Source organism: Sparus aurata, chromosome 12 (genome assembly GCF_900880675.1).
Source record: "Sparus aurata chromosome 12, fSpaAur1.1, whole genome shotgun sequence".
Classification (NCBI taxonomy): Eukaryota; Metazoa; Chordata; class Actinopteri; order Spariformes; family Sparidae; genus Sparus; species Sparus aurata.
In genome coordinates this window covers 25,559,154-25,584,162 of record NC_044198.1, presented here as the reverse complement: position 1 = coordinate 25,584,162, position 25,009 = coordinate 25,559,154, and the positions used below count along the sequence as shown (strand labels likewise).

The following is a 25,009-nucleotide window of genomic DNA, read 5'->3' as shown; positions in this document are numbered from 1 at the left end:
ATATTTTATAGGTCAATATTCTGGTTCTGTATAGATGATATGATGAACAGGACTTTGATTTAATTTAAATTCATTATTTAATGTCTACACTCTTCATCCATTACACTTCATGGCTCTTAAATGTTAATTTCTGAACAGCAGTGTAGTGATCAGTGCTGATCATCTGACTGCAACGTGACTGTGTTATGAATTAACATTAATTTGGGGCTGAGGGGTCGGAGGATGTGTCCCTGCGGCCCGCCCCTCACCCTGGGGAGGGCAGGCGGGGTATAAACAGCCTTCCCCTCCTGACTGCAGCCTCTTCTGGTCCATCACCGCTCAGGACTGGACTTTAGAACCACCATCACTTCAGACTTCTGGAAAAGTAGTTGTATTTTGCAAACCATGGCTGTGAATAAAAGCATAGTAGCCATCGTGTTTATAGTGGCCGGAGTGCTGTCGGTGATCTGTGGAGCAGTGTTTCTGTTTGTGGGACCTGCGATAATGACGGAGCAGATCATCAAGGTACGTGTTTAATACTTTTAAATCAGGAAAATAAGGTCATTGCTGCATATGTCCTACTTAATTCCACTTTTTGGTCAATAAAGGAATCTTATATTTGCCTTTTTTAATTTATTTTGCTTTGAATACTATTAGAAAAATATATATTAAACTTTTTGTTGCATCTTTTTGCATCTGTAAGTCTAAAATGAAATATAATGTGTGCAGCTCAACGTCCTCTGCAGACTGCTGCACACTGACAGACACATTCAGGCTTGTTGTGTCGGACTGTGGCTCTCATTTACATACACAAGGCTGGTTAATCTTTGCTGTTGTTAATGTTTCATCCTATAGCATCACATCTGTTTCACTTATAGCCTCCTGCAGATGTAGAGCTGGTGACTGTAAGGCGTTAAAAACAACGTAAAGCCAAATGTGGACGACTTTTTCTGCCCTTTTCACTCTTTGCTCTGACTTTATTTCTATTTTGTCTCGTTTTATGCGTTTATTTTCTGTCCTCATATTTATTCTGCATTATATAAAAGCATGATAAGACCAAAATGATATAAATAAAGCTGCCTGTTCAATAGATAAATAGATTCCACAACTAAATTAAGCTCATGGTAACCTCAAGGTATCTTTTTTTATTTCTGCTCCATGCATTAAAAAGTTATGTTATGTTGTGGCATGTTGGTTATGTAATACGTTATGTTAAGTTATGTAATAACACTATTATGGTGGCATGTTTACATCATGAACGAGATAATTTATTAATGATTAATTGTCAACATGAACATATGAGCTTCAAGGCCACCTGACTTGTTATGATGTGGTTGATATTGATAATATAGTAATTTTCTAATATTAGCTGTTATAAAATGAGTTTGTTCCCATTTATCGGCTGTTTTAGGCCAAAAGTACATCTTTTTCTAATAAAAGTGGCAAAAGATATATAAATAATCCACTATAAGTACTGAAGCTGCAGTAAAAGTAAGTGTTTGCAGAAAATAAGTAAGTATTGAAATATATGTATGTGACGTAAAAGGACTCATGGGGTTATTTAATCCTTAACAATGTTACAAGGAAAGAGACAAAAAAGAAAAAGAAACAAAGAAAGAAACAAAGAAAACAATGAAAACAAAGAAACAGAGAAACAAAAGAAAGAAAGAAAGAAAGAGAAAAGATCAAGCAAAAGTAAACAGAATATCAGTCGCAGTACTTTTCTTCTTTCCGCTCTCATAAATCTTCTGACGACCCCTCAGATTTATCTGGCGACCCCTTGGAGGGGCCCCATCCTGAGGTGGGACACCACTTATAGATTACACGGTCACTGAGGCAGGAGATCAAACTCATCCCCCAGAGGCTCCAACAGTGAAAAGCTGCTAATAATTAACATTTTACGGCAGAGTGAATACTTTTACTTTCCAATCTTTAGATATATTCTACTCTGTATTCTTTTGAATTGTAATGGAGTATTTTCACAGTTAGTGTAGCTCTGGAGAAGAAATTCAGACTCAGAATTCTAATGTTTACAATTTCAATGAGGTAATAATACAAACTCAGAGGAACTTTTTTCCCCCCGAAAGTGAATCAACAAGCTGCTCTCAGAGGAAATGAAGTTCCCAGAACACTGTTTGAAGCTGGAGAGGTGGCAGGGTCCGCTACATATAAACAAAGTTAAACAGTATGATTTGTATTGTCCCTGAAGGTCAGTTAGTTCATTCAGTTTATTCAATTATGAAAACAAAGAGAGTTTGTTTATTTAGTTTGTGTAGACATTTTTAAAAAATCCGTCAGTGAAGATTTTTCTGTTTTGACTACATTTTTTCCCTAAACTACGTAGTGCATCTTTAAAAATCTTCGTTTTAAGTGGCAAATAGTGAGATAAATTGGTTTAGTTGCCTTCAAATACTTTTCTAAATCACATAAAATCAATTAGTTCCATATATGATGAGGATTAAGGGCATGTGAAGCACTTTCACTCAGTTTATTGAGTCATAAAAACAAATAGTTTGTTTATTTAGTCTGTTAAACATAAATAAGTGAAGATCTTTCTCTTCTGATAAAAAACTACATAATGCCCCTTTAAGTAAATCTGAGTTGTTCCTATATAAATGCCATTATGAGAGCTGCTGTAGTCAGCAGAATGAGCGGAGACCACACTTCCCAGAATCCTCGGCGCAGCGGAGGCGTGACCAGCAGAGTATAAAAACAGAGACAATCGCAGCAGATCAACAACATCGATCAGGGGCATTAAAAAGCCGGTAGGAGTGCAGACTGTCAGTGAACCGGACCGTGTTCAGAACCGAGGCAGAACTGTGGTCGTTCACAGGAAGCTAACTCTGTTTAGCCGCTCAGCTTCGAAAACATAAACAAGCTAACAGCGTCAGTCAGCTGTCAATAAACAGACATGGCAGTCAATAAAGCCAAAGTCGCTGTAGGTTTCATAGTTGTCGGTGCCCTGACCGTCTTTTTCGGGACGGTTCTGACCTTTGTGGGACCGATAATCATCGACGACCAGATAGTGAAGGTAAGCAGCCCGCAAACGCGGATATTTAGCATGTAAACACCGGCTTTCGATGTGCTGGGTCAAGTGTGTGTCGCCTCTAATGTGACTAATGTGTCTAATGTGCCTTTAATGTGTCGCCTCTAATCAGAGCCGAAGTGTCAAAGGGCTGCACAGGAACATGTGGTTAATCAATAAAATATATAAAAAACGAATACAGGCAAAGAAAACCTAAAAAATAGTAAAAATGTGTATTTTTTAAACCTAGTTCTGTACAACCAGTTGATTGAAGGGACTAAAAATGCAGTGTGGCGTGCTCCTTAGGCTTCCAGTATAAAAGATAAGAAATGCAAATGATAAAAAGATAATATTAGAATATAGATAGCCTCAAGTGGTTCCAGTTTAATGCAGTGGAGTGCTTTATAGTAGGATTCATTCATCCTGAGTGAGAAAAGTAAGTTATAAAAGAAATCTATGGGGTCAGATTCATGCCCGGTGTTAAGACAGATTTTATTTTACGTCTTATCTAATCTGTCTGTGGTCAGGTAAGAGATTTTCTTTTCTGTGAAGTTCGCTGCAACAGCTTCCTCATGAGGTAAGCTGACTTGGCAGAATGTCAAAGTGAGGCAAAGTTCTCCGATGTGACATGTGAAAGGTTTAAAAAGCCAAGAAAACTGGATGCATGCGTGTAAACAATGTGTGTGTATTGTGTGTATGCATGCAAAATATATGTGTCATGTTAATGCGCTTGTAAACGTCGGATTCATTCAGCTTTAAGTTTTACTTTCGATGAGTTATAGTTGTTAAACACTTGCAGGAGAGGCAGAGTGTGCAGGATCAGTAGTCTCAGTTCTGCTGATATGTAAGAAAATAATTACATCTGTGAGACAGCGTTCTCATAAATTGTTACTGGCATCACTTAAATTAGGAAAATGCTCATTCTAGGGTGTGTCTGCATATTGAAATGTCACATTTTAAACCACTGACCCTTAAAAACTTCAGTAAAAGTCTTAAAAGTATCAAAAGTACAAGTATAAGTAAATTACACATATATTTACAGGTATTATTCACTTATGAGATCAATATTCAGTATTTTCGTGACAAGTGGAATCAATTTTCTTTTTTTTTTTTATCAGGTTGCTGATGCTATAAAGTAAATAAAGTTAAAGTATAAAGTTAACTGTGGCTCTGATGCAGCATTAAATGCAAAATAAAATCAAAATGTTTGCCTCTGAAATGTAGTGAAGTGGAAGTATAAAGTAGCAGAAAATAGAAATACTCAAGTGAAGTACAAAAACCTTAAAGTACAGGACTTTAGTAAATGTACTTGGTTACATTCCATCTCCGCCTTTTGTCAAATTTAGAGCTGCAACATTTATTAATTTGCCAAACGACAGAAAATCTACAAAAAAAAAGTTGAGTTTTGGGCTCGAAAGAAGCAGTTTGAAGATGTAACTCTGGACTCTGGAAATGTGTGATGGACATTTATCACTATTTTCTGACACAAGCAATCATTTGATTCAGTAAAAATCACATAAATTGTAGTTATAAGATGCTAAAAGATGTAGATTTGAACAGACATGATGCTGAGAAAGAAGAAGAAGAAGAAGAAATCAACTTGGAAATAAAAGTGTCAGTGTCTGTACCTTGTTCTTATAGACTGGTACTCTGTGATACGATTATGTAATATGCGTACGTTGGCTACAGCGCAGTAAAATGTAATATACATATTATCTCATTGGGAATATAACTGTCTGCATGACGTAAGTGTGTTCCTGTAGATTTAATCATGACAGAGCCGAGATGATTATTTCTTTTTAAGCAGAAATATTTCCAGTATACGTCAAATCCTTTTGGGTTTTTAAGAACATCTGGGATATTATAAAAGAAAATCTATAATGAAAATAACGTCTCTGTCTCGTCAGAACACCGTAATCGACCCCAAGAATGAGATGTCGTACACCATGTGGAAGGACGTCCCGGTGCCCTTCTTCATGTCCGTCTACTTCTTCCACATCCTGAACCCGAAGGAGATCCTGAGCGGCGAGAAGCCGATGGTGGAGCAGAGGGGGCCTTACGTGTACAGGTACTCAATTTAGATAAAAGAACATCTGATGCACCGATTGTTTCCTATCTCACACGTGCAGCACAGTATCAGTACACTTTGTCCTGCAGCCTGTAAAGATGTCGCAAGATCAGCTAATTGTCTCTGCGCTCACTTTTGTTTTTGTCAAATAGCAAAATTACGGTAGTCTGAAAAGTGTAAAAATGTTTCTCCCCACACTTCACACCCTTTTTCTTTATCGTACCTCTTTAAATGTATCCGCTCTGGCCATAAGGTTCTTATTAAGTGAGGTAAAGCCGTGTCTGTGTGTCTGATTGGCTCAGTTTTGGGAACACTATGTGCCAAATACACAATATGTGGGTCAACTTACACACTGTGGACTACTGGGCAGCATCCCAAACAATGTTATGTAACTATTGTATATGTTGAACGAGGGTCAGTCGTGGTGGACTGAAGCTGTACATTCTGTTTCTTCCCTCTTAGAAAAACCAAAAAAAAAACCTCCCTCGCCATATGTTGACCTAGAATCTTTTTTTTTGCAAGGTGATGTGGATGGAGACAAAGATTTCATAACTCTGGTTTTCTTGCGTACTCATCACTATCCGTGACCACGGAGCGAAGTTTAGGAAAAGAGATCTTAAAGAAAAGTTCACCATAAAATGAAAGTTTCGTAGTCCACAAGATTTTTTTCCTGAGCTTCACGGTGTTGCAGCATTCTCCTCAACAACTGATGAAGGTGGGATTTAAAAAAAAATAAAAAAAAAGGGAAACAAACCCTGAACTAAACCCTTAAAATAGCTCCATGCAGCTCGCACGGCAACACATGGCTGAGCTCGTCCTAGTGCCGTCGCGTTTAGGATTTTTTGGGCTCTGGAGCTTCGGTGGTAATAAAAGGTGAAATACTCAAAGCGTCGGTTTGGGAACGAGGGCGTGCCGAGCGTGACGTGTGAAGGTCTTAGCCAGACATTTCTCTCTGAGATGGATCCGACAGTTTTGCTGTTTCTAATTGCTATTTTGCCGTTCGCCTTTATTAATATAGCCTACATTTGGGGAAAGAAGCAAAAATAGGAATATCAGTGCTCCAAAAGAACACAACAAATACACGACTAGTCATATATTTGGCTCCAGCCCTTGTGCGTGTTAATGCCTTTATCTTAGCAGCTACACTGAAGATTTTAACTTAAAAAGCTTGAAGATTAAAAAAGAAAAATGTTGCCGAAACAGCTTCAGATAGCTGAAATAGCTCATTTCAATTTCCCAAATATAAGCTTTTACATGTTCTGTTTCAGATCAGTGGGATAATATATTTTCAGGGTTCTCCCCAGGAATTTGTAGTTTAGTGGTGCTGTTTTAAAATGTAAAAACGCCGGGGGAGGAAGCTTTAGCATGTTGACTGTTTTAAGTACCAATGGAGGTCATTTCCTGCAACTTCAGCCTTCAGTCTTCTCTAAATATACCACTTATAGAGTAGGGGTGTGCCAAAATATCGATACTATGATATATCGCGATATTTCGTCTTGAGGTACGTTATCGATACACTGGTGCCAAATATCGATATTTAAAAATGTAAAAAAAAAAAAATAAAAAATATTTTTTTTTTTTGGCCCACCACCCCTCTTCGGAGGACAGCTTTTTCTTTATTCAAACATAGGTATACAACCAAATAACATCTTAAAAAAATGGTTTAAGTAGCTCTGAAACCCACACATATAGATATTTAATGAGTTGTTGTAGTCAGTGTGTGTGTTAAGAAGAGACACTGTGCAATATACTCTTTGTTTACTTGGCTGTCATTCATGTGAAATTGATTGACAATGTTTTGTAATTCCTGTGAAATGGATTCAGTGCAGTCAATAAATTGAATTTCTTCAGTCACACAGATATCGTGATGTATCGTGGGTGAAATTCCTTGCAATATATCGATTATCGCAGAATCGCTGTATCGTGATATTATCGTTATCGTGGGCAAAATATCGTGATAGTATCGTATCGCAAGGTACCTGGTGATACCCAGCCCTAGTATAGAGACATCTTATTCATCAAAGAAAATGTCCAACACCAAGTTCTTCTTTTGATAGAATAGAATGTTATTTATTGCACAATACATGGCATGTTGACTGTTTTAAGTACCAAGTAAAACATAGCGAGATGAGGCCACTCCGCGAGACCTCATGGGGAGCAAAAATCATCAGGGAAAATGGGAAATAAACACCCTTAATTTGAAAATGAGTATAGCGGCGCAGTGCCATTATTCCACAGTCTGGGGAGAACCCTGATTTTTTTATTTGGAACGTGTGTGAAAACAAAAGAAAACCGTCAAATAAAAAGTTTCAAAAATACACACAAGTACAGCCTTGTTAAGAGACCTTCACCTTTCTTGTGCAATCGCTTATTAAAGTCTGAAACCTGTAACAAAGCCAGACTCTTAAAAATGTAAATCCAGTCATCATCTCCTCCCTCCGTGCTGATGGAAAGTCAGGTGAAGTTTCGTTGTCCGTAAAACATTTCTGGAGCTTCACAGCAAAACCGCGATGCAGAATTCTCCTCGTCTGATATCGTTTCGGGGTTTCAGACTTTCACAAGTGATTTGCACATGAAGGGTGAAGGTATTTTTTACAAATCTGATCAAGAACAGTACATGTAAAAGCTCATATTTACAAGATAAGGCTGCTGCTGTTCTGTATTTTCTGTAATTATGAACTGATCCCACAGAAAGACCAAAACTAACAATGCGTTAATCCGCCTCTCGTTACTCTGGGACTTCCTGTCTGCGGCCACCAGCTCCGAACCCGTTAGTTCCTACTGAAGAAGTCGATCTTTTTTAAAAACACCTCCAAGATGTTTAGTTTCATTAACAGTCATTTCCTACAACGGCTGCTCAATATTGTTTTTAATCACACAAAACAAACAAGAGGAAATTAGCATTTTATTCAGCTGTAGGCTGATTTACATCTGGTGCAACTACATCGTGTGTTTGTGGTAATTAAAGGAACATTTCACCAGGTTCAACAGTGTGACTCATTGATAGTTTAATAGAGGGAGAAGATATCAGATACATTCACTGTTGTCATGAGTCCTTTATCATGAGAGTTTCTGACGTTCTGACGGTTCAGAGGTTAAATAATGTCCACACATTTTATGTGAAGACAGCTTTTCTCTTGGCTCTTATCTAATCTCCTCAGGTCGTTGCCGTCTTTTCTTCATATTTGCAGTGCAGTGATAAAGCCCTGCAGATATGAAGTTTGAAAGCTTTGCAAACAGAGCTGTGTTTGATCGGTGTGCGGAGGCTCGGTTGCCATCGTGCCTCGGTAAGAACAGGACAAGAACACGTTTGAACGCTTGTCTCTTTTCGTTTTTTCCAGGAAGCGCATCCAGAAGGACAACATCACGTTTCATCCCAACTTCACCGTGTCCTACAAGGAATACAGACAATACCACTTTGAGCCGAGCATGTCTGTAGGGAACGAGTCTGACGTTGTCATGATTCCCAACATGCTGGTGCTGGTAAGACTTTTATTCTCCCCCGGCTGAACACCCGTCCACTGAATTCACTCGCAGTCCTTTCAGTTCTGTCTTTGTTTCCAGGGTGCGGCAGTGATGTTGGAGAAGCTACCCTACCCTATACGTTTACTGATCAGTGCCACCTTCAAGACTTTCAAAGAGGGGCCCTTCCTGAACAAGACAGTAGAGGAGCTGATGTGGGGTTATGAGAGCGGACTGGTGGATTTCCTCAATAAATACTTGCCCGGCATGCTGCCCACCAGCGGAAAGTTCGGCCTCTTTTCTGAAGTGAGTAGTTAAATGGATTTATGATGCTCACAGGAGTCCAGTTTTATGTCCTGCGGGCCACAAAGGACAGCATGGAGAGTAGAGACATATGTGAATAGTGTTTGAAGGATGTAGTATATTCACGCTTCAGAATGATGATATTCTGTGGAGTTTATTGATCTCTCGTGACAGTTAACCTCAAGTTAAACTGGGGGACTTAAAGAACAGAAAACAAGCATCACACAGCAATTCACACCTGTTCGGTCCGGGGTTAATAAGCTCACGCAGATAAAGTTTAACGATTGTGTCTTTATTTAGTTCAACAACTCCAACACCGGCCTGTTCACCATCAACACCGGCAAAGACGACATCAGGAACGTCCACAAAGTCGACTCGTGGAACGGCCTGACAGAGGTGAGACGCCGACGAGACGCCTGCCGGTTTGTTTCAATGCTCATGTGTGTATTTTATTTAACCACCTGACTGTCTTCTGTGTTAACAGCTGAGCTACTGGCGCACCCCCGAGTGTAACGCGATCAACGGAACAGCTGGACAGATGTGGCCTCCCTTCATGACCAGAGAGAGCACTTTACCTTTCTACAGTCCCGACGCCTGCAGGTGAAAAGTCCTTTCCGCTCCTCCTCAGTTTCCTCTCAGTTCTTCTCGTATACTCGCAGTGTAAAACCTTCTCCTCGTGTTTTGTTTCTCAGATCTATGGAGCTCGTTTACCAGCGTGACGGCGTGATGAACGGCATCCCTCTGTACCGATTTGTTGCGCCCAAGACGCTGTTTGCCAACGGGTCAGACTACGCCCCCAACGAAGGCTTCTGCCCCTGCAGACAGTCCGGTCTGCTGAACGTCAGCTCCTGCAGACACGGTGAGTCAACATTAACTCTTTTTTTTAATACTTTGTGGTTCCTGATTGATTGGAGGTTTGAAAATTGATGTCCTGCAACCTTGTAACCCTTCAGATTTATCTCACGAAGCTTTTGTTGAACATTTGTATAAACTGTTGGGTGATTTAATCTATTTTATGTGCAACAAAAGGATGAACTTCAAACTTCTCCAACATCTCAGCCCGGTCAATTACGGACTTGTTAAACTATTCGTACTTATGATGCAATATCTGTAAGAATTCGCAGCACGGGAGGTCAGTCACAGCTTGTGGTGCTGAGCAGTTGGATAATTTCCCCAGACTCCCTTAAAAAATTGCTCAATTTTGTGAGTTTTTGAGTCAAAAGATACTTTACAAACTTTGTGAAAGGCTTATTATGACAGATTCTTCATTATTTCAGCCTACTGGTAAATTCGGCACATGTTAAACATTAAGTTCTTTCTTTCTTTGTGACTTTTCAGCTTATTATTAGCAACATGTTGCTGGGGGAGAACCCTGAAAAACTGCTTTTTCACCATTTCTCGTCTCTTTCTCAGACTCTCCGTGCTTCATCTCCCATCCTCACTTCTATAATGCCGATCCCGTGCTGCTGGACTACGTGCAGGGTCTTCATCCGAATGAGGATGAACACGGCCTCTTCATCGACATCCATCCAGTGAGTGCACACAGAATACTGAGCCGCAGAAGTCTGAGTGTGTTTCCTTGTTGTTAAACCTGATGAAGGCGTCGGGCGTGGCAGTCGATGGTTTTAAGCGGTGCAGTGAATCATAGTTGAGCAGAACCGACACCTTGCGATGTCCTGACAGGAAGACGAGCTTATACAAGAGTTAACGCAGCGACACAGGATGAGAACACGTGTTTAATGATCCACACCACGCATCGTATTTTCACAGTATCAGAAACAAGAAAAGTCATCAGGTGACATCAGATTGCTTTAGTGGGGCTGTTGTCGGCGTCCTTGAGGCCTCGTGTCACCGTGTCGAGCAGATGTGGACTGATTACATATCAGGGACCTGCACACTTTGTATTGTGCGTCATGGTCAGGTGTGAGATTTTATCTTTTTGGAATATTGGTCGGAAAAATCTCAGGTCACCTGTGGGCGGAGGGCTGCATCCAGTAAACACTTGTATGAGATCTTTTTAACATGTTTTGATGACTCTCCAAGTCCATGATTGGATTGTTGCTCTGACAGTTTACTTCTTCGTAACAATAGGAGTATTTTACAACAACAGCTCGACTTTATCCTGGTGGCTTTTTGCAGGTTTGTGTTGGACAAGTTCAAATAATATTCACTGATTCAGCTTCTCAAATCGTCTTGAGTAAACCGTCCTCCTAGATAAATCAATAAAGGATCTCTGAAAAGGACAATAAACCCGACATCTTCATCGTCTCCCTTGGTAGGTCATATCGCCGATACTGCCTCTGAATTAATTTATCAGAAATTGAAAACCAATTTCTCAAATTTGAGAAGCTAGATCGATAACTTTGACGCCTTACTTCCGTTAAATGAAGCGTTGTGGTTCTACAGAAACGCCCCCAGCCTTCAAATCATATTCTCCAGACGTGGAGGAAGATCCTTGTTTGGTACAAAAATAGCGAGAAGTAAATGCAAAGACGGACTGACGACTGAGTACAAGTCTAATCTGTCCCTGATAAGATTTCAGCGAGGATAAGACTCGCCAGTTCGCACAATATTTGATTATCATCGTTAAGTTTAGAAGTTATCAGCGAGTCGAGCTGATAACGATTATCGTCCGACTTGTTGGTGTTGACCTACTGCTAACTGATAATCTAGATAAACTGTGTTGCTGAGGCATTTTTACATAAATGTCCCTGAAACGCACCACAGTGAACTCGATGAGGTCTGATTTTATTGCCGTGCAATAACGATAAAAGTGCGCTGATGAGAATGTCAGGGAGAGATAAGTTTGATGTAACACTCCCATGATTCACCTTGTTTCCACTTCCTTATGCAACCCTGCTTGTGTAAACCTCATCAGCAGTGTAATTGGCTGTAATCCACGTTGTGATAAGGTAATTGGAAATTGGGCTATTGCTCTGTAATTGCGGTTGTTTGTGTGCTGAGGGTAGTTAGAAAACTTTCTATTGCTCCAATAAAAGATCACGTTTGATAACTGAACAGTTTTCGTGCCCCGATTAAAGCTCAGGCGCGCCGTTTCCTAGTAATGAGAGAACAGCGGCCGTTAGAGTCCTAGAATTCAAGATTGATAACAAGTTAATAATTGAAGGGTTTGATCTGATGTGCAATGTGCAATATGAGCGAGCCATGTGTCCATATATTATCGTTCCAAATACGAGGTGTTAACAGCTGGTGGAATCAGTCGAATTTCCAACGATAGAAAATAAAAGATTGTGGATTGTGAAAAACGCTCATCGCAATTTCCCCCGGAGCCCAAAGTGACGTCTTCAGATCGCTTCTTTTGTCCAACCAGCGGTCGAAAACCCCAGAGACTCTTCATTTAAAGGGATATTCCGGTGTAAGTTTAATCCATGTTCTAAATCACCGTGAAACTGTGTTAGACTCCCTCTCGAGAGATCAAGTTAGCAGACCGCTAATTTACGGAGTTTTATCAACCTCAGAAACGACCGCACGACAACAATACACTGCAGTAAATGGATCCAAATATAAACCGCCACCAAAAAGCCACAAATAATGCTCAGAACAGCACCAAACTTCAGCAACAGTACAAATAGGGTCTCAGCACATAGTCCGGGGCATCTAACCTCCGCTAGCTTAGCTGGATTTCTATTGGGAAGCTAAAAACAGATTTCAACTCTCCTCCATCAGCTTCCGGGTCGGGGAAGTCCCGACGTGACGATTACCGAGTGCGGTTAGAAATGCTCAATTCCGTTCTTTTCCCTGTCCGCTCTCGATAATAACTGTTATAAACTGGCAGGTAAGACACATATGAACTTTGACTGCTTTTCCATGGAGTCATAATCATACATTTTCATCCATGAGCCGCGGAACTCTACTGCACTCGGTAATCGACTTGTCGGGACTTCCCGTCAACAGGAAGCTGCTGCAGAAGAGTGGTAAATTTAGTCAGCTTTTCAGTAGAAATCCAGCTAAGCTAGCGGAGGTTAGATGCCCCGGACTATGTGCTGAGACCCTATTTGTACTGTTGCTGAAGTTTGGTGCTGTTCTGAGCATTATTTGTGGCTTTTTGGTGGCGGTTTATATTTGGATCCATTTACTGCAGTGTATTGTTGTCGTGCGGTCGTTTCTGAGGTTGATTAAACTCCGTAAATTAGCAGTCTGCTAACTTGATCTCTCGAGAGGGAGTCTAACACAGTTTCACTGTGATTTAGACCATGGATTAAACTTACAACGGAATATCCCTTTAATATCATAAATGACAAAGAAAATCAACAAAACCAGTGAATGTTTCACATTTTTGCTTAAAGAGCGACTTCTCCTCCGGCTTTATCCTCCTGACTTCATCCTGTATTAACTTTTTATCAAAGCAACATGTCGAGAACAGAGCTCTGAAATGTGTGTTATGGACAAACTGTGATCTTCATGTATGACTGCACTGCAAATGTTTCTACTGAGTGTTTGCAAATATCTGGCCACTGTCTGTATGACAATGTAGCAGAAAATAAAAAAGAAATGGCTCGATCGTAAATGCCGAACTTGTCAGCTCAGCATGAGGGAAAATCAAGAAAACCAGGCGCTGAGTTCTTCGATCCAGCTGGCTGAAATCATACAGATGTGTCAAACCGGGAATGATTTTAATATGTGAGTCAGTGTGTTTTATAAGGGGCGGCTATAGTGGTTTTTTGGACGCGGGTGAGGAGGAGAAAAAGGAGCTTCGAGAGGGGAAATTATAGGAGATGATATTCTACATTTAAAGTCATTAAATCGTTTTGAATATGAACTTGCGAGGTCTTAATCGCTGTAAACATTTAATCTAATCTCCTTTTATACTTCGTTTAATTTGTTTTAGTGACGCTCTTCTACATTTTTGATGTCATAAATATGTAAACTACCACTAAACCCCCATAATACCTGCATTTTCCTGTTTGCAAAACGTAGATTAACCCTCTCTAACTCTTAACTCTCTCTAAAAACCACATTCCTGCTCACGACCATATCGTCGACACTTACCAAATGAACGAGCGGAGCACATTTCTGTGGTGTGAAATCCTCCTCGTTCCTCCTCCGACTGTCGACAGATCAAAGTGTCATCTGGGGCTCGAGGACATTTCATTTCCTGCAGCTTTAAGCGCTGGATGTTTGATTTCCGGCTCTGATGTTTTTAAAACATCATCGTTCAGTGTTTGTGTAGCTGAACGTCCAGACGGACAGCTGAGGAAACATTATGTGTGGCGGCGCTGCAACAGAGGAACAGCCGTGAGCCGTACATTTAGAGTTTATGTTCTACGATAATTCAAGGTTGCAGCCGCTTGTTGAATTCATGAGTGAGGCAGATGGCAGGTCTGTTTCTGAAACAAAGACTTTATTAGAGAGAGATTTATCAGAAATGCCGTCTGAGTGAACCCAAATTGGAGAACTCCCCGCGGTGTAAGTGACTCCTCTCTGCTGGATGTGAGCTGGAGGTTTGGACCGGGCTGCAGAATTTGTCCTGCCAGAAAAGGACTCAACTGTTCTCGTCTAATTTGTTGTGTATTTCTAGTCGAGCAGTCGCTGATTTCAAACTCTCCATTGGTACCTCAAAAATGTGTTTTCTCTCTGGTTCAGATTAAGGAAACAACGTATTGAATATCTGTCGAATTTACAGTAATTAAGGTTGCGACCCATCTTAGTTTGTTTTATGTTTCCAGTTTACTTTTATCATTAGATTTAATCTTAAACAGTTAATTGTGGAGGAATCATTCAGCGTTTTTATTAAGAATTAGAAATGTGGGTGAATCTGCGCCATATCGGGTTGAAAAAGTGACTTAACGACGCCGCTGAACTTGGCTTGACACGTAAAAGAAGCCTCGTTTGAGAGGATCTGTGCATCGCCAGGCGGCAGCAGCAGTGAGCAGAGACAAAAAGCTCCAGTCGACTGATCCAAGGACATAAATTGATTATCTGGCACGTCTTCACTAGAATCGAATTCCTGCAGCTTCAAGCAACACGTTAAAACAGCGGCTTTCAATTATTGATCTGTCAGATATTAAGACGTCAAGTCTCCACAGATGTTGCTTAAAGGGGCGCTGTGTAGTTTCAGAGAAGAAACTCAGAAATATTCATATTTTCCATTATTGAATAAACGAGCTGATCTCAGAGGAACGTAACGTCCCCAGAACGCTGTGTGAAGCTAGACAGGTGGCAGGGTCCGCCACATGTAAACAAATTAAAACAGTGTGTTGTCCTTTAAAGTCTGTTTGTTTATTCAGTCCTGAAAACAAAAAGAGTTTGTTTTCATTTCTCTAAACAAACTAAATAAACAATCATTCAGTGAAAATCTTTCTGTTCTGATTAAAATTACTTCCCGAAAATTTCACGTCCTGTTTACCAGCAGCTTTTCTGTTACTAATACTTTAATATTTAACTCAGTTCAATGTTATTATCATTGGATTACAACTATGATATAGAATATTACATGTTTAGTTATAATATGAATGTCATTATTAGTCACACCTGTTTTCTTCTAACAGAATAAATCTTCAAAATCAGGCTAATAAAATCAAAATCTCTCCACTTCAACAAAAAGAAAAGTCTCTATTAACGTTAAATCTTACTGACATGCATTGTACATAACTGATAAATCGGAAATATGTGTCTTTTTAATAACAATAAAACAGTAGAATTTAATATCATAGATAAGAAAATGTACACGGGATGATTACGTGTTTTTTGGAGTCGGTAAACTGCTGCAACCACAACAGGAAGTCTCACTCTGTCAAAGAAATCATTCAGAGCCTGGAGAAGTTACAACTGAATATTTTCTCACAGTTTTTTCTCACATTTTTGGACCGTGTCAGTTTAGTCGTGGAGTCCTTGGGTGGATGGACTGACGCCAAATCCGTACGGCAGTCATCGGCGTTCTCGTAAAGATCAGAATCCCTCAAAACACGAGGATTTCCTTCTTTTGTTGGCTGTATTTGGTTACACAGGAACATCTTTCTCTTTTTTACCGTCACGTAAAGATTTGAATTGTTCCAGTTCTTGTGGAGAAAGTGATCATCGAGGGCTTTTGATTCCCCGCCTGAGATTTTGTTTACACTTCTTTTCTTTTCTCCTGCAGCTAACAGGTGTCCCGCTGAACGTGTCCATCCGCCTGCAGCTCAACCTCTACATGAAGAGAGTGTCAGGAATTACGTAAGAAACGTTATTCCCCGAACTGTTATCAAGCCGTTGATGTTTGTCATGAATTGTGTTTTTATATCTGTTCATTGTTCAATACGAACGTCTCGCGGATATTTCCTGCTTTTCTCACCATTCATGTTGCAACCTTGGAGTTTGACGCCGAGTGTCCTTGTCCTTGCAGAGAAACTGGCCAGATTTCCGAGGTGGTGATGCCAATGATCTGGTTCGAGGAGGTAAGACTCTCTCACACACACATGGAAGCATTTTCGGTTCTCCTGACACTGGACAGAACTCTGACACTGACATTAAACCCTCCTGGCGCTACCAGTGTGTCGCCATTGTTTCCCCCCCGCTGTGCTGTAATTATTGTTCGGATCATTTTGTGCCTGGCAGCGTCTGCGAGAGACGAAATGTTCTGCTTCTAGTTTGATGCCCCCAGATGAAAACATCTGTCCAAATCCAGTGAAGTCATACATTACTCAGTATTTTGTAATTACAGGAACATAAGATGTTGCACATGTTCATCTTCTAACGGTAATCAAGTTGTCAACGTCCAGTTTCGCTGTGAAACCAGAACTAATACTGAAACAGAACTTTTATGATGGCGATTCAGAATGAAATTACTTTTATTTGGATTGTTGGTTAATCTGTTGATTATTTTATTGATTAATTGATTAGCTGTTTAAACCCAAGATGACTTTTTAAAATGTTTTGCTTTGTCCACAACCCAAAGATATTCAGTTTGCTGTCATAGAGGCGGAAAGAAACCAGAAAATATTAACAATCTGTAGATTTATGGTTAATTAAACTTCAGTGAAAAGATATTTCACTGTTAACAAACAATGAAATGCTTTATAAACCATTTAATAAGCAGCTTTTTGTAAAGTTGCAACTTATGAATACTGTGTAGTGTAAACCTTTACGGTTGCCTAATAATAACTCTTATTGTTCGCCTTGTTTTTTCCTCCTCAGAGCGGCTACATCGACGGGCCGATCCTCAAGACGTTTCACACGAACCTGGTCATCCTTCCTACTGTGATGGAGTTCATGCAGTACGGCTTCATCGTCCTCGGCCTGGCGACCGTAGTAATCGCCGCCCTATTGTTGCGCAGAGAGAAGGTAAGGTTGCTACGGCTTCATAAGTGCATGTAGCATGTTAACGCATGTTCTCCCTTTAAGGAAACAGAAAAAGGAGAAGGAGAGTCTCCACACAGTCCCTCCCGCCTCTCTGCTGACATCCTGTATCCTATATTATCTATATAACATGCTAACATGACTTCATAAACGCATCTCGTAGCTCCTCCATTAGCTGTTTATCTTTAGCGACTTGTGAAATATGATCGACTTCAGCTGTGACACAACACACAGTAGTGCTGTGAGTAACAACAGATCCTGTGTTGTGTCGTCCTATCACACGGTGATTGTTTTTGAGTAAGTCAGCAGAAGTTTGAGCACAGATGTAACGGTGAACCTTCTGGACTCTCACCTGTTCATATTGTGTTATCAGCTGCAGACGTATGGATTTACAACATCACAGTTTTATGGCGGCACTGTGGATGTTTTTTAACATCTTTCATAAAGTTGTATTAAATTTTTTTGCACTTTCTTACCGAGAGTCAGACGAGAAGATCGATACCCCTCTCGTGTCTGTGCGCTACATACAGTTAGCTTAGCTTAGCTTAGCTCACTGTTTTCCCCTTGCATCAAGTCTTTATGCTAAGCTAAGCTAACAGCCATCAGTTTAGTGTCGATCTTCTTATCTAACTCTCAGCAAGATTTGCTCAAAGTTACTCTCATGTACGTCGCTCAATATGAAGCTACTGCAAAGAGACAGTTAGCTCATCTCAGTGTTTCCCCTTGTATCATATATTTATGCTATGCTATGCTAAGCTAACTGCCTTCTTGTTTAGCATACAGACATCACAGTTTTATTAATTTTCTCTTCTCTCTCTCAGCAAGTGCTCACAAATTTCTGATGTCTGTAGGTTAAATATCAGGCTAAAGTGAGGACAGTTAGCATAGCTTAGCTTAGCTTAGCTTAGTTTAGACTATTTTGATTGTGTTGCTGTTTAATCCCTGAAGGTTTCCTCTTACATTTAAAGAAAAAAGTTTGCCTAGCTTCAGCAGTTCTGTTCTGTAGTTAGTTTTGTATTTTCTAAGCTAAAGTTGGCTATGTTTTTGTTTTAGCTAAATGCTATGCTATGCTATGCTAAGCTAAGTGCCTTCTTGTTCTGGCTTCTTGTTTAGCATACAGACATCACAGTTTTATTAATTTTCTCTTCTCTCTCAGCAAGTGCTCACAAATTTCTGATGTCTGTAAGTTAAATATCAGGCTAAAGTGAGGACACATAGAATAGCATAGCTTAGCTTAGCTTAGTTTAGACTAAATGTAAGAGGAATCCTTCAGGGATTAAACGGCAACACAATCAAAATAAATAAAAAAGTTAGCCTAGCTTCAGCGGTTCTGTTCTGTAGTTAGTTTTGTATTTTCTAAGCTAACGTTTTTGTTTTAGCATCAGATTTAAATGTATCAACCTTCTAATTATTGTCAGGAAAGCAAATACAAACTGTGACTATAAACCAAATGTGACGCGTTACGAAACACGTTACACTCGATGTTATATTACCGACCAGTTAGAGTTAATGAGTGTAACATAAAAATGCTGCTGTCGTGTTTTTACGACGCGATATATATCAGATGAAAACAGTCGGCAGCCTGTTAAGTCGACCTAGGTGAACTGAAGGTGCAGATTTCAGTGAAATGGTTTTGGAGACGAGCGCTGGCAGGTTTACGACGGTCTGAATTGATGTTTTATGTTTGCAGAAGCGTGTTCCCGGCCCCAGAAATCATTTGATGGGGGTGGACAACCCTGCGGTGTGTAAAACTGTTAGATCCTAAACAATCTGGTTTCAATCATCCAAATCCTGAAATTCAATCCAACATTCTGATCCTTATCTGATTTTCAACTTGCCACTTTTGGGTCGGATTCTTTTCTTTTTTTTATTGAATGACAATCGTTAAATTTTTCCAGTTCTTGTCCTGCAGCAGCAGCGACCTGTGGATCATGTTTAATCAGATTTTCAGAAGAAATTCCCAAGTTTAAGCTTCTTGGATGTAAATATTCAAGTCTATTTGTCTGCTGTGATCTAAAACTATGGACAAGTAAGCATTATGACTATGTAAGCTTGGACTTTGGGCTGTAAAATAGTTGAAAAATACACATAAATGTCTCCAGAATCATTAATAATTTCAGTTTTCTAAATACTGCAACTCCAGCTGCACTTGTATGCAATGTTTTATAATAATCAAATAGCTGAACAAGCTTCACAATCCTCCTCAGAGATGATCTATATGATTAAACTCCTCTCATGATGCAGCAGAAGTTCTGCATTTAATGGTCAATTTCAAGCACATTTTCTGGAATGCACATTTCAGATTTCAGCTCTACTTCTGTCTCATTAAGTTTTGCTCTCTGATAATCAGCCTGTCATGATGTGCGGTGGAGGCAAACGAGCCTTCACATTTAATTGTGCATGACGACGCTGAGAAGACTCTGAATTAACCGATCGCACGGCCTCCAAATTAACTGCATGGTCAGATCAATAACGAGCAGAAGATGACTCCTTGCATGAATTCTAATATCTCTGCACATCCAACTCTCTCCAAATTAAACCCTGATGCTGCTGCAACAACAATGAATCAAACCAGCAGCTGTTTTCTTTCTTTCCGTATTTTCTGATTGGCTGACGTTTTTTTAAAGACAATTTGGTCATCATCTTTTAGGCATCCCATAATGAGCAGATAAAAGGTTCACATGACCATGAAACAAAGGACAAAAGTTTCATGAATAACTCAGGTGGGTGCGCGCACAGAAGCATACACATGTACACACGTACCTTTTTGATCACCTGTGTTCAAGCTGCAGCAGGAAAATTAGATGTTCTGCTTAACATGCATGAATCAAACACATGTTTATGTGTGTGTGTGTGTGTGTGTGTGTGTGTGTTGGTCCAAAACACGGTGAGAACATGTTACAATTGTTAAAACGTGTCTGTGTTTAATGAAAATGTGGATTTCTATGTCCTTTTCTTTATTTTCTAGGTCTTAAAACAAAGATTTGGGGGCTTTTGTACACAAGTAATCACCATTTTAGTTTGCTGAAAACTGACTTCTGGGAAAAAATCTTTCTAGTTTTCAGTGTTTACGTCTGAAAGGGCAGAAACTTAATGTTTGGATGTTTGGAAACGATGATGACAGACACGGTTTTATAGCATCGTTGTTGAATGTTAACCCCGGGAGTTTGTGTTATGTTCCCCCTGCTGCCGTCTGACAAAAAATACAGAAGTATCCTCGTTTCATCCTGAGCACTCAGCCACAAAAAAAGAAATGGTTTTCGATAAAATCAGGGAAGATAGTCTTTTATTTTGTAGCATAAAAGAACCTCGACTTACATGTTGCAGTGTTGTGGATTGTAGATTGAAACATTAACCTCCTTGATTCCAAAAAGTTGTGACGCTGTGTCAGATGTAAATAAACTGATCACAGTGTTTTGTTTTCCCTGTCACGACTTGATCGAAACATGTTACTGCTTGGATGAGGTAAAACATTAAATACATTGTCTTTATACTGTCTTGAGTTAAGCATATGTCAGGAAGGATTAACAACATGTTCCCAGTTAAAGCCGTTTTAGCTAACTTGCTGTTGGTTTTGCAGTTAGCGATCCCCTCCCTCCTCTCCGAGTCGCCACATGAACTCGCAGCGGTAATCCGCAGATGGAAGCAAAGGGAAGATCCTGCTATCTGTGTTCCCCGAGCAGACGGGACCGCCCCTTTTATGGAGTGCCCTGCCCTGATTGGATAAAAGTGGGCAGGGATACCAGAAGATTTATTTTTTTTCACTTTTTTTTCACTTTCACCTCATGAGGAGGATGCTGGCCGAACGCACTGTATCAGTGATGACTGTTAAAATAAAGAGCTCTCTAACACTTACAGCAGCTTTAATGTGTTTACATGAGCGTTTAGTGTCGTGGTTTTGAGTCTTACAATATTCAGGTTTGGTGTTGTCATGATTTCCGATCGCCGTCTCAGTCACAAAGTTCTGCACCACCAGAGAATGATCCGAAACTTTGATCAGGTGTTGACGTGCAGAAACGTCCCGGGGGCTTTGACTTGACCCGGTTTGACTCGGTTCAGCACGGCAGGGGTTAGCATCTCCATCACAGCGGGGGCTTCCTGCATGAATGGGGGTCCGTCCCGGGGTGTGGCAGTCAATAAGCCCTTCTGGGGTTTCTGAAACCAGGATACGATGTTCACATGTGTAAAACTTCTATAGGATGCTTTAAAAACCAGATCGTAATCAGGGCTGAACGGGAAACAAAGGCTATGACTGCCTCCCTACTGATGGCTTTAAAGGTTGAAGGTCTTGAGTGTTCAGCTGCGTTCATGCTCACTCTGAATATTTATGCTGGATTTAAAAAATAAACTCCTGTTTTCTTCCTCTGAACTCTTTGTAACGGCCTCTTTCTTCTGTCCTGACGCAGAGAAATAAACGCGACGGCGGTGCCTCGTCGAGCACTTCAGCCGGAGAGAAAGACCCTCTACTTCAAGATGACATGGACTGACACACACACACACACACACACACACACATATAAACACATATGTACATGAACACACACACACAGCTGGACTTGTGGACCTCGCATCATTCCAGCATCTTGAACTGAAACACTGTCACTTGGTGCTCTGCTCAGTGTATTTTTGGACGCACCGGTGAAGCTTTGCCATATTTCGCTGTACTGTAAAAGTTGATGAAACTCTCGGCCAAAGACTCATGTTCACTTTGTTAAATGTGTTAATGTCGCGGCTGCTGAGGGTTGAGACTCTTCGTGTCTCTTCGGGCAGAGCGAGTCAAGACACTCTGTCACTTTGAACCACTGTAAGTAAAAAAAAAAAAACACACTCTTCTCCAGACTCACTGTTGCTCTGCTCGGTTGTTTTGAAGATCATCAGCGTTGATCTGAAACATTTTTATAGTTTTATCACTCCATCATCAGGAGCAGCAGGAGACGGTCATCGTGGTGGCTGCTTTTTTTTTTTTTTTTTTTTTTTAAAGAAATGTTTCTGTATCGACAACAAGGGAACTTTCTCTGTCTGTACAGTGTTTTTAAAAACCAACGTGCCTTCGTTCAGGGGAAACATTTCTGCGCGGGTCTCAGCTCTCGTGTTTTCACGTGCACTAAAAGGATCACAGAGATGAAACTGAATTTGTTGTCGAGGATCGAACACTCCTCTGACGATCTGAGTCGAGCAGAGCGAACGCCCTCGTCTTTGTACACTACTGTCCTCTGTACAGGTGTGACTGAATATCTTTAAATGGATGTGAGCGATGCGGTTTTGTGTCAAACGCCTCCTCCTTGTTGTAAATGAGTGAATGAATGAATGAAGAGAAACTTTTAAAATAATAAATGTGCCTTTGTTTGAAATTCTACTCATGAACGTGTGGTCTCTTTTCTTTCTTCTGTTTTTGCATGTTCACAGCAAACAGACTACCCCAAAAAATTGTTTTAGTGTCAAAAGTAAGTGAACATGTGAGAAGTCAGATTGTTACTCTAAGATCTAAATGTGCAGTTCGCACAGAAACTGGATCGCTAATAGACACAAAGTGACCATTTGGAAGATCAACAATCAAGCTTAGTTCCCTGAGAGATAGAAAAGTAACACCAACACAAACACAGAATTTACTAAATAGAGAACACGAGACTGTAATCGGTGGTCGTCCTGTCAAAAGAAGGCTGCTTGTCGTGTCATCTAAACCACTTCTCAGGGTGGAAACCAGGCCAAACACTCGAGGTGGGCGAAGAAATTCAAGATAAACTGACCAATGATGCAGAAAAAGACCTTTTATAGCGGAAGATCTGCCCAAAAAAACACAACAAGTAACAGTGTGAGGTGAAGCAACTCAAACGGGTGAAACTTGACATTATAACTGGAACAAAAAAAAGCGAGAGACTTGAAATGTTCAGGCCTTGTGATGAATATTGTTCCCTGACAACACGCTGGATTTCATGCAGGAACTTTCAGGTAGAAGCTCTAAAAACACAAAACATTCATACTGAGGCAAGAAAACAGACTGACGATTGATTGATTGATTGATTGATTGATTGATTGATTGATTGATCGTCTTGTCGACTGGTACTCTGGACAGAAACGGCAACAAGGACAGTTTGATAGAGTATGATATACAGCTCAAGAAACATAACAAATGTTTTTATTTCATCCATCTTTTCAATTATTTTTTACTCGTAAATTAAATCAACCTGTTGGTCTAAACGCTTGAATCAAAGCCGTCTGTACGATGCCTGAAAATCAGATATAAGGAGGATGTAACACCAGGATATAAAGGAGTCAGGGTTGAATTCAGACACGAGGTGCCTTAACGTTACACATAATGAGTGGGACGGGACACGATAAATGTCTTTGTAAGCGCTGATAATCACTTAAATATAGTAATTAGTTGGTAATTAAGTTGGAACATCTGGTCGTGGTGTGGATGCATCCAGCTCCACCCTGACAGCAGCTTCACTGAGCTCACCAGAGGAGGAAACAGGCCCTGCAGGGTAAACGGAGGTCGTCCTGCTCCAGTTAATACGTCTAAAGATGCTCGTTATGTGATTTGACCTGCAGTCGGCTTCAGTCTCGCCTTCCCCTCTGGCAGAAGTGGACCCGGTCAAGACCGGCTGCAGGGGTTTCCCTTGGGTTTGTGTTGCAGAGGAGGTCAAATAATCATTTCGAATTACTTTGTCATATTATTCCAGGAGTTTGGGTTGTTAGTCCAAACCGGGGAGGGGAGAAAGACTGGGACAGTGAGGAAATAGGAGAAAAACTTATATTTTAATGCATAAACCAAACCAAAGTATTCTAGAGAGAGATAAAACTGTGAGAGAAACATTTTGCAATTCATTGAAACTCATGAACGGCTTGAAAAAGGCTCCTGTGCCGGTTTCCTGATTTATTTTGAAGGCTTGGCTTCCACTTCGTATCCCCACAAACACAAGTTCAGTCCGACGTGTGCAAATACTTCAGATTCCAAACTAAAGAACGACGGGATGAGATGAGCTCGCTAACATTTATTTATTTCTTTTTAAATGTTTCCTGTCTGTCCGTCTGTGCAATATCAGACACATGAATGAACACTATGCAGCTTAAATCAATCATTCAGTTCACTTGATCCCTTTTATTGCTGATATTTCACACTTATTATCTTTGCAACAACAACAACAACAACAACAACAACAACAACAACACACCCTTGTTGTTTACATTCTGTAATCATATTTGTGTCACATGCACATTCATGTATAGAAAGTTTAAACACATGCACCTCGTCCCTGCTGTCCATATTTCAGCTCTGCATACTTTTTCTTTACTTATCATTGTTATATTATTTTTTTTATTAACTACCATGAAATAAATGTTATCTATATCGCCCAAAATCACAGAAAAAAAGATGTAAGAAACCACAAAGGAGGGATTTAATCTCTCCCAGGACGGACAGACGTGCTATAGATGCTGCAAGCGAAAGAACAAAACAATAAAGTCACAGTTTACAAACTGAATTGACAGAATATCTGTAATTATATAAAATATATGTGAAGAGTTTGGATCCAGAAGGACGACTGAGCAGGTCGAGTGTGACTGTGTTGATCTAGAAGACGACAGGACGAGATAATTAGCAACAAAAAAAAAATCAGATTTTAAATGTTATAAAGATATTTCACCATTTCTGTGGTGGAGTCTCGAAGCAGAGGAGTTTCTCTCAGACTGCACGTCATCCAGCTCGACCTGAAGTGATGAATTTGCTAATTCTTCGATTGTGCGGTCTCGGTCTCGACAGTTTAAAGGTGCAGTCTGAACACTTGTTTTCACTTTACTGATCACATTACGCTGTGGAAGCTTTGGGAGCGACTGTAAGCCTCTTTGAGCCTGAACTCACCACGAGCACTTTAATA

At 40.2% G+C, this 25,009-nt stretch overlaps 1 protein-coding gene across 7 annotated transcripts; it reads left to right on the top strand.

Moving 5' to 3' along the window:
* Positions 1 to 320: 320 nt before the first annotated feature.
* Positions 321 to 22,488, top strand: scarb1 (scavenger receptor class B, member 1). 7 transcript variants are annotated; one of them, XM_030436557.1, is made up of 14 exons: positions 321 to 504; positions 4,912 to 5,072; positions 8,414 to 8,555; positions 8,637 to 8,840; positions 9,138 to 9,233; positions 9,322 to 9,437; positions 9,530 to 9,696; positions 10,251 to 10,369; positions 15,937 to 16,010; positions 16,180 to 16,231; positions 16,971 to 17,117; positions 18,823 to 18,873; positions 19,783 to 19,855; positions 20,713 to 22,488. In XM_030436557.1, exons 1-14 carry the CDS (start codon positions 385 to 387, stop codon positions 20,748 to 20,750), a joined length of 1,560 nt encoding a protein of 519 aa, XP_030292417.1. In that variant the 5' UTR covers positions 321 to 384; the 3' UTR covers positions 20,751 to 22,488. The 7 variants fall into 7 exon arrangements, with proteins under 7 accessions (XP_030292417.1, XP_030292416.1, XP_030292418.1 ...); XM_030436556.1 differs by lacking the exon at positions 321 to 504 and adding an exon at positions 2,647 to 3,010; XM_030436559.1 differs by lacking the exon at positions 321 to 504 and adding an exon at positions 2,648 to 3,010 and having other exon boundaries at positions 21,539 to 22,488.
* The last annotated feature ends 2,521 nt before the right edge of the window (positions 22,489 to 25,009 follow it).

Excerpts from the sequence above, each read along its gene's own strand:
- scarb1 (XM_030436557.1), top strand. The coding sequence starts at position 385 with ATGGCTGTGAATAAAAGCATAGTAGCCATCGTGTTTATAGTGGCCGGA. Across the intron at positions 10,370-15,936 it reads TCTTCATCGACATCCATCCA|CTAACAGGTGTCCCGCTGAA; the intron begins GTGAGTGCACAC and ends TTTCTCCTGCAG. Across the intron at positions 17,118-18,822 it reads TATTGTTGCGCAGAGAGAAG|AAGCGTGTTCCCGGCCCCAG; the intron begins GTAAGGTTGCTA and ends TTATGTTTGCAG.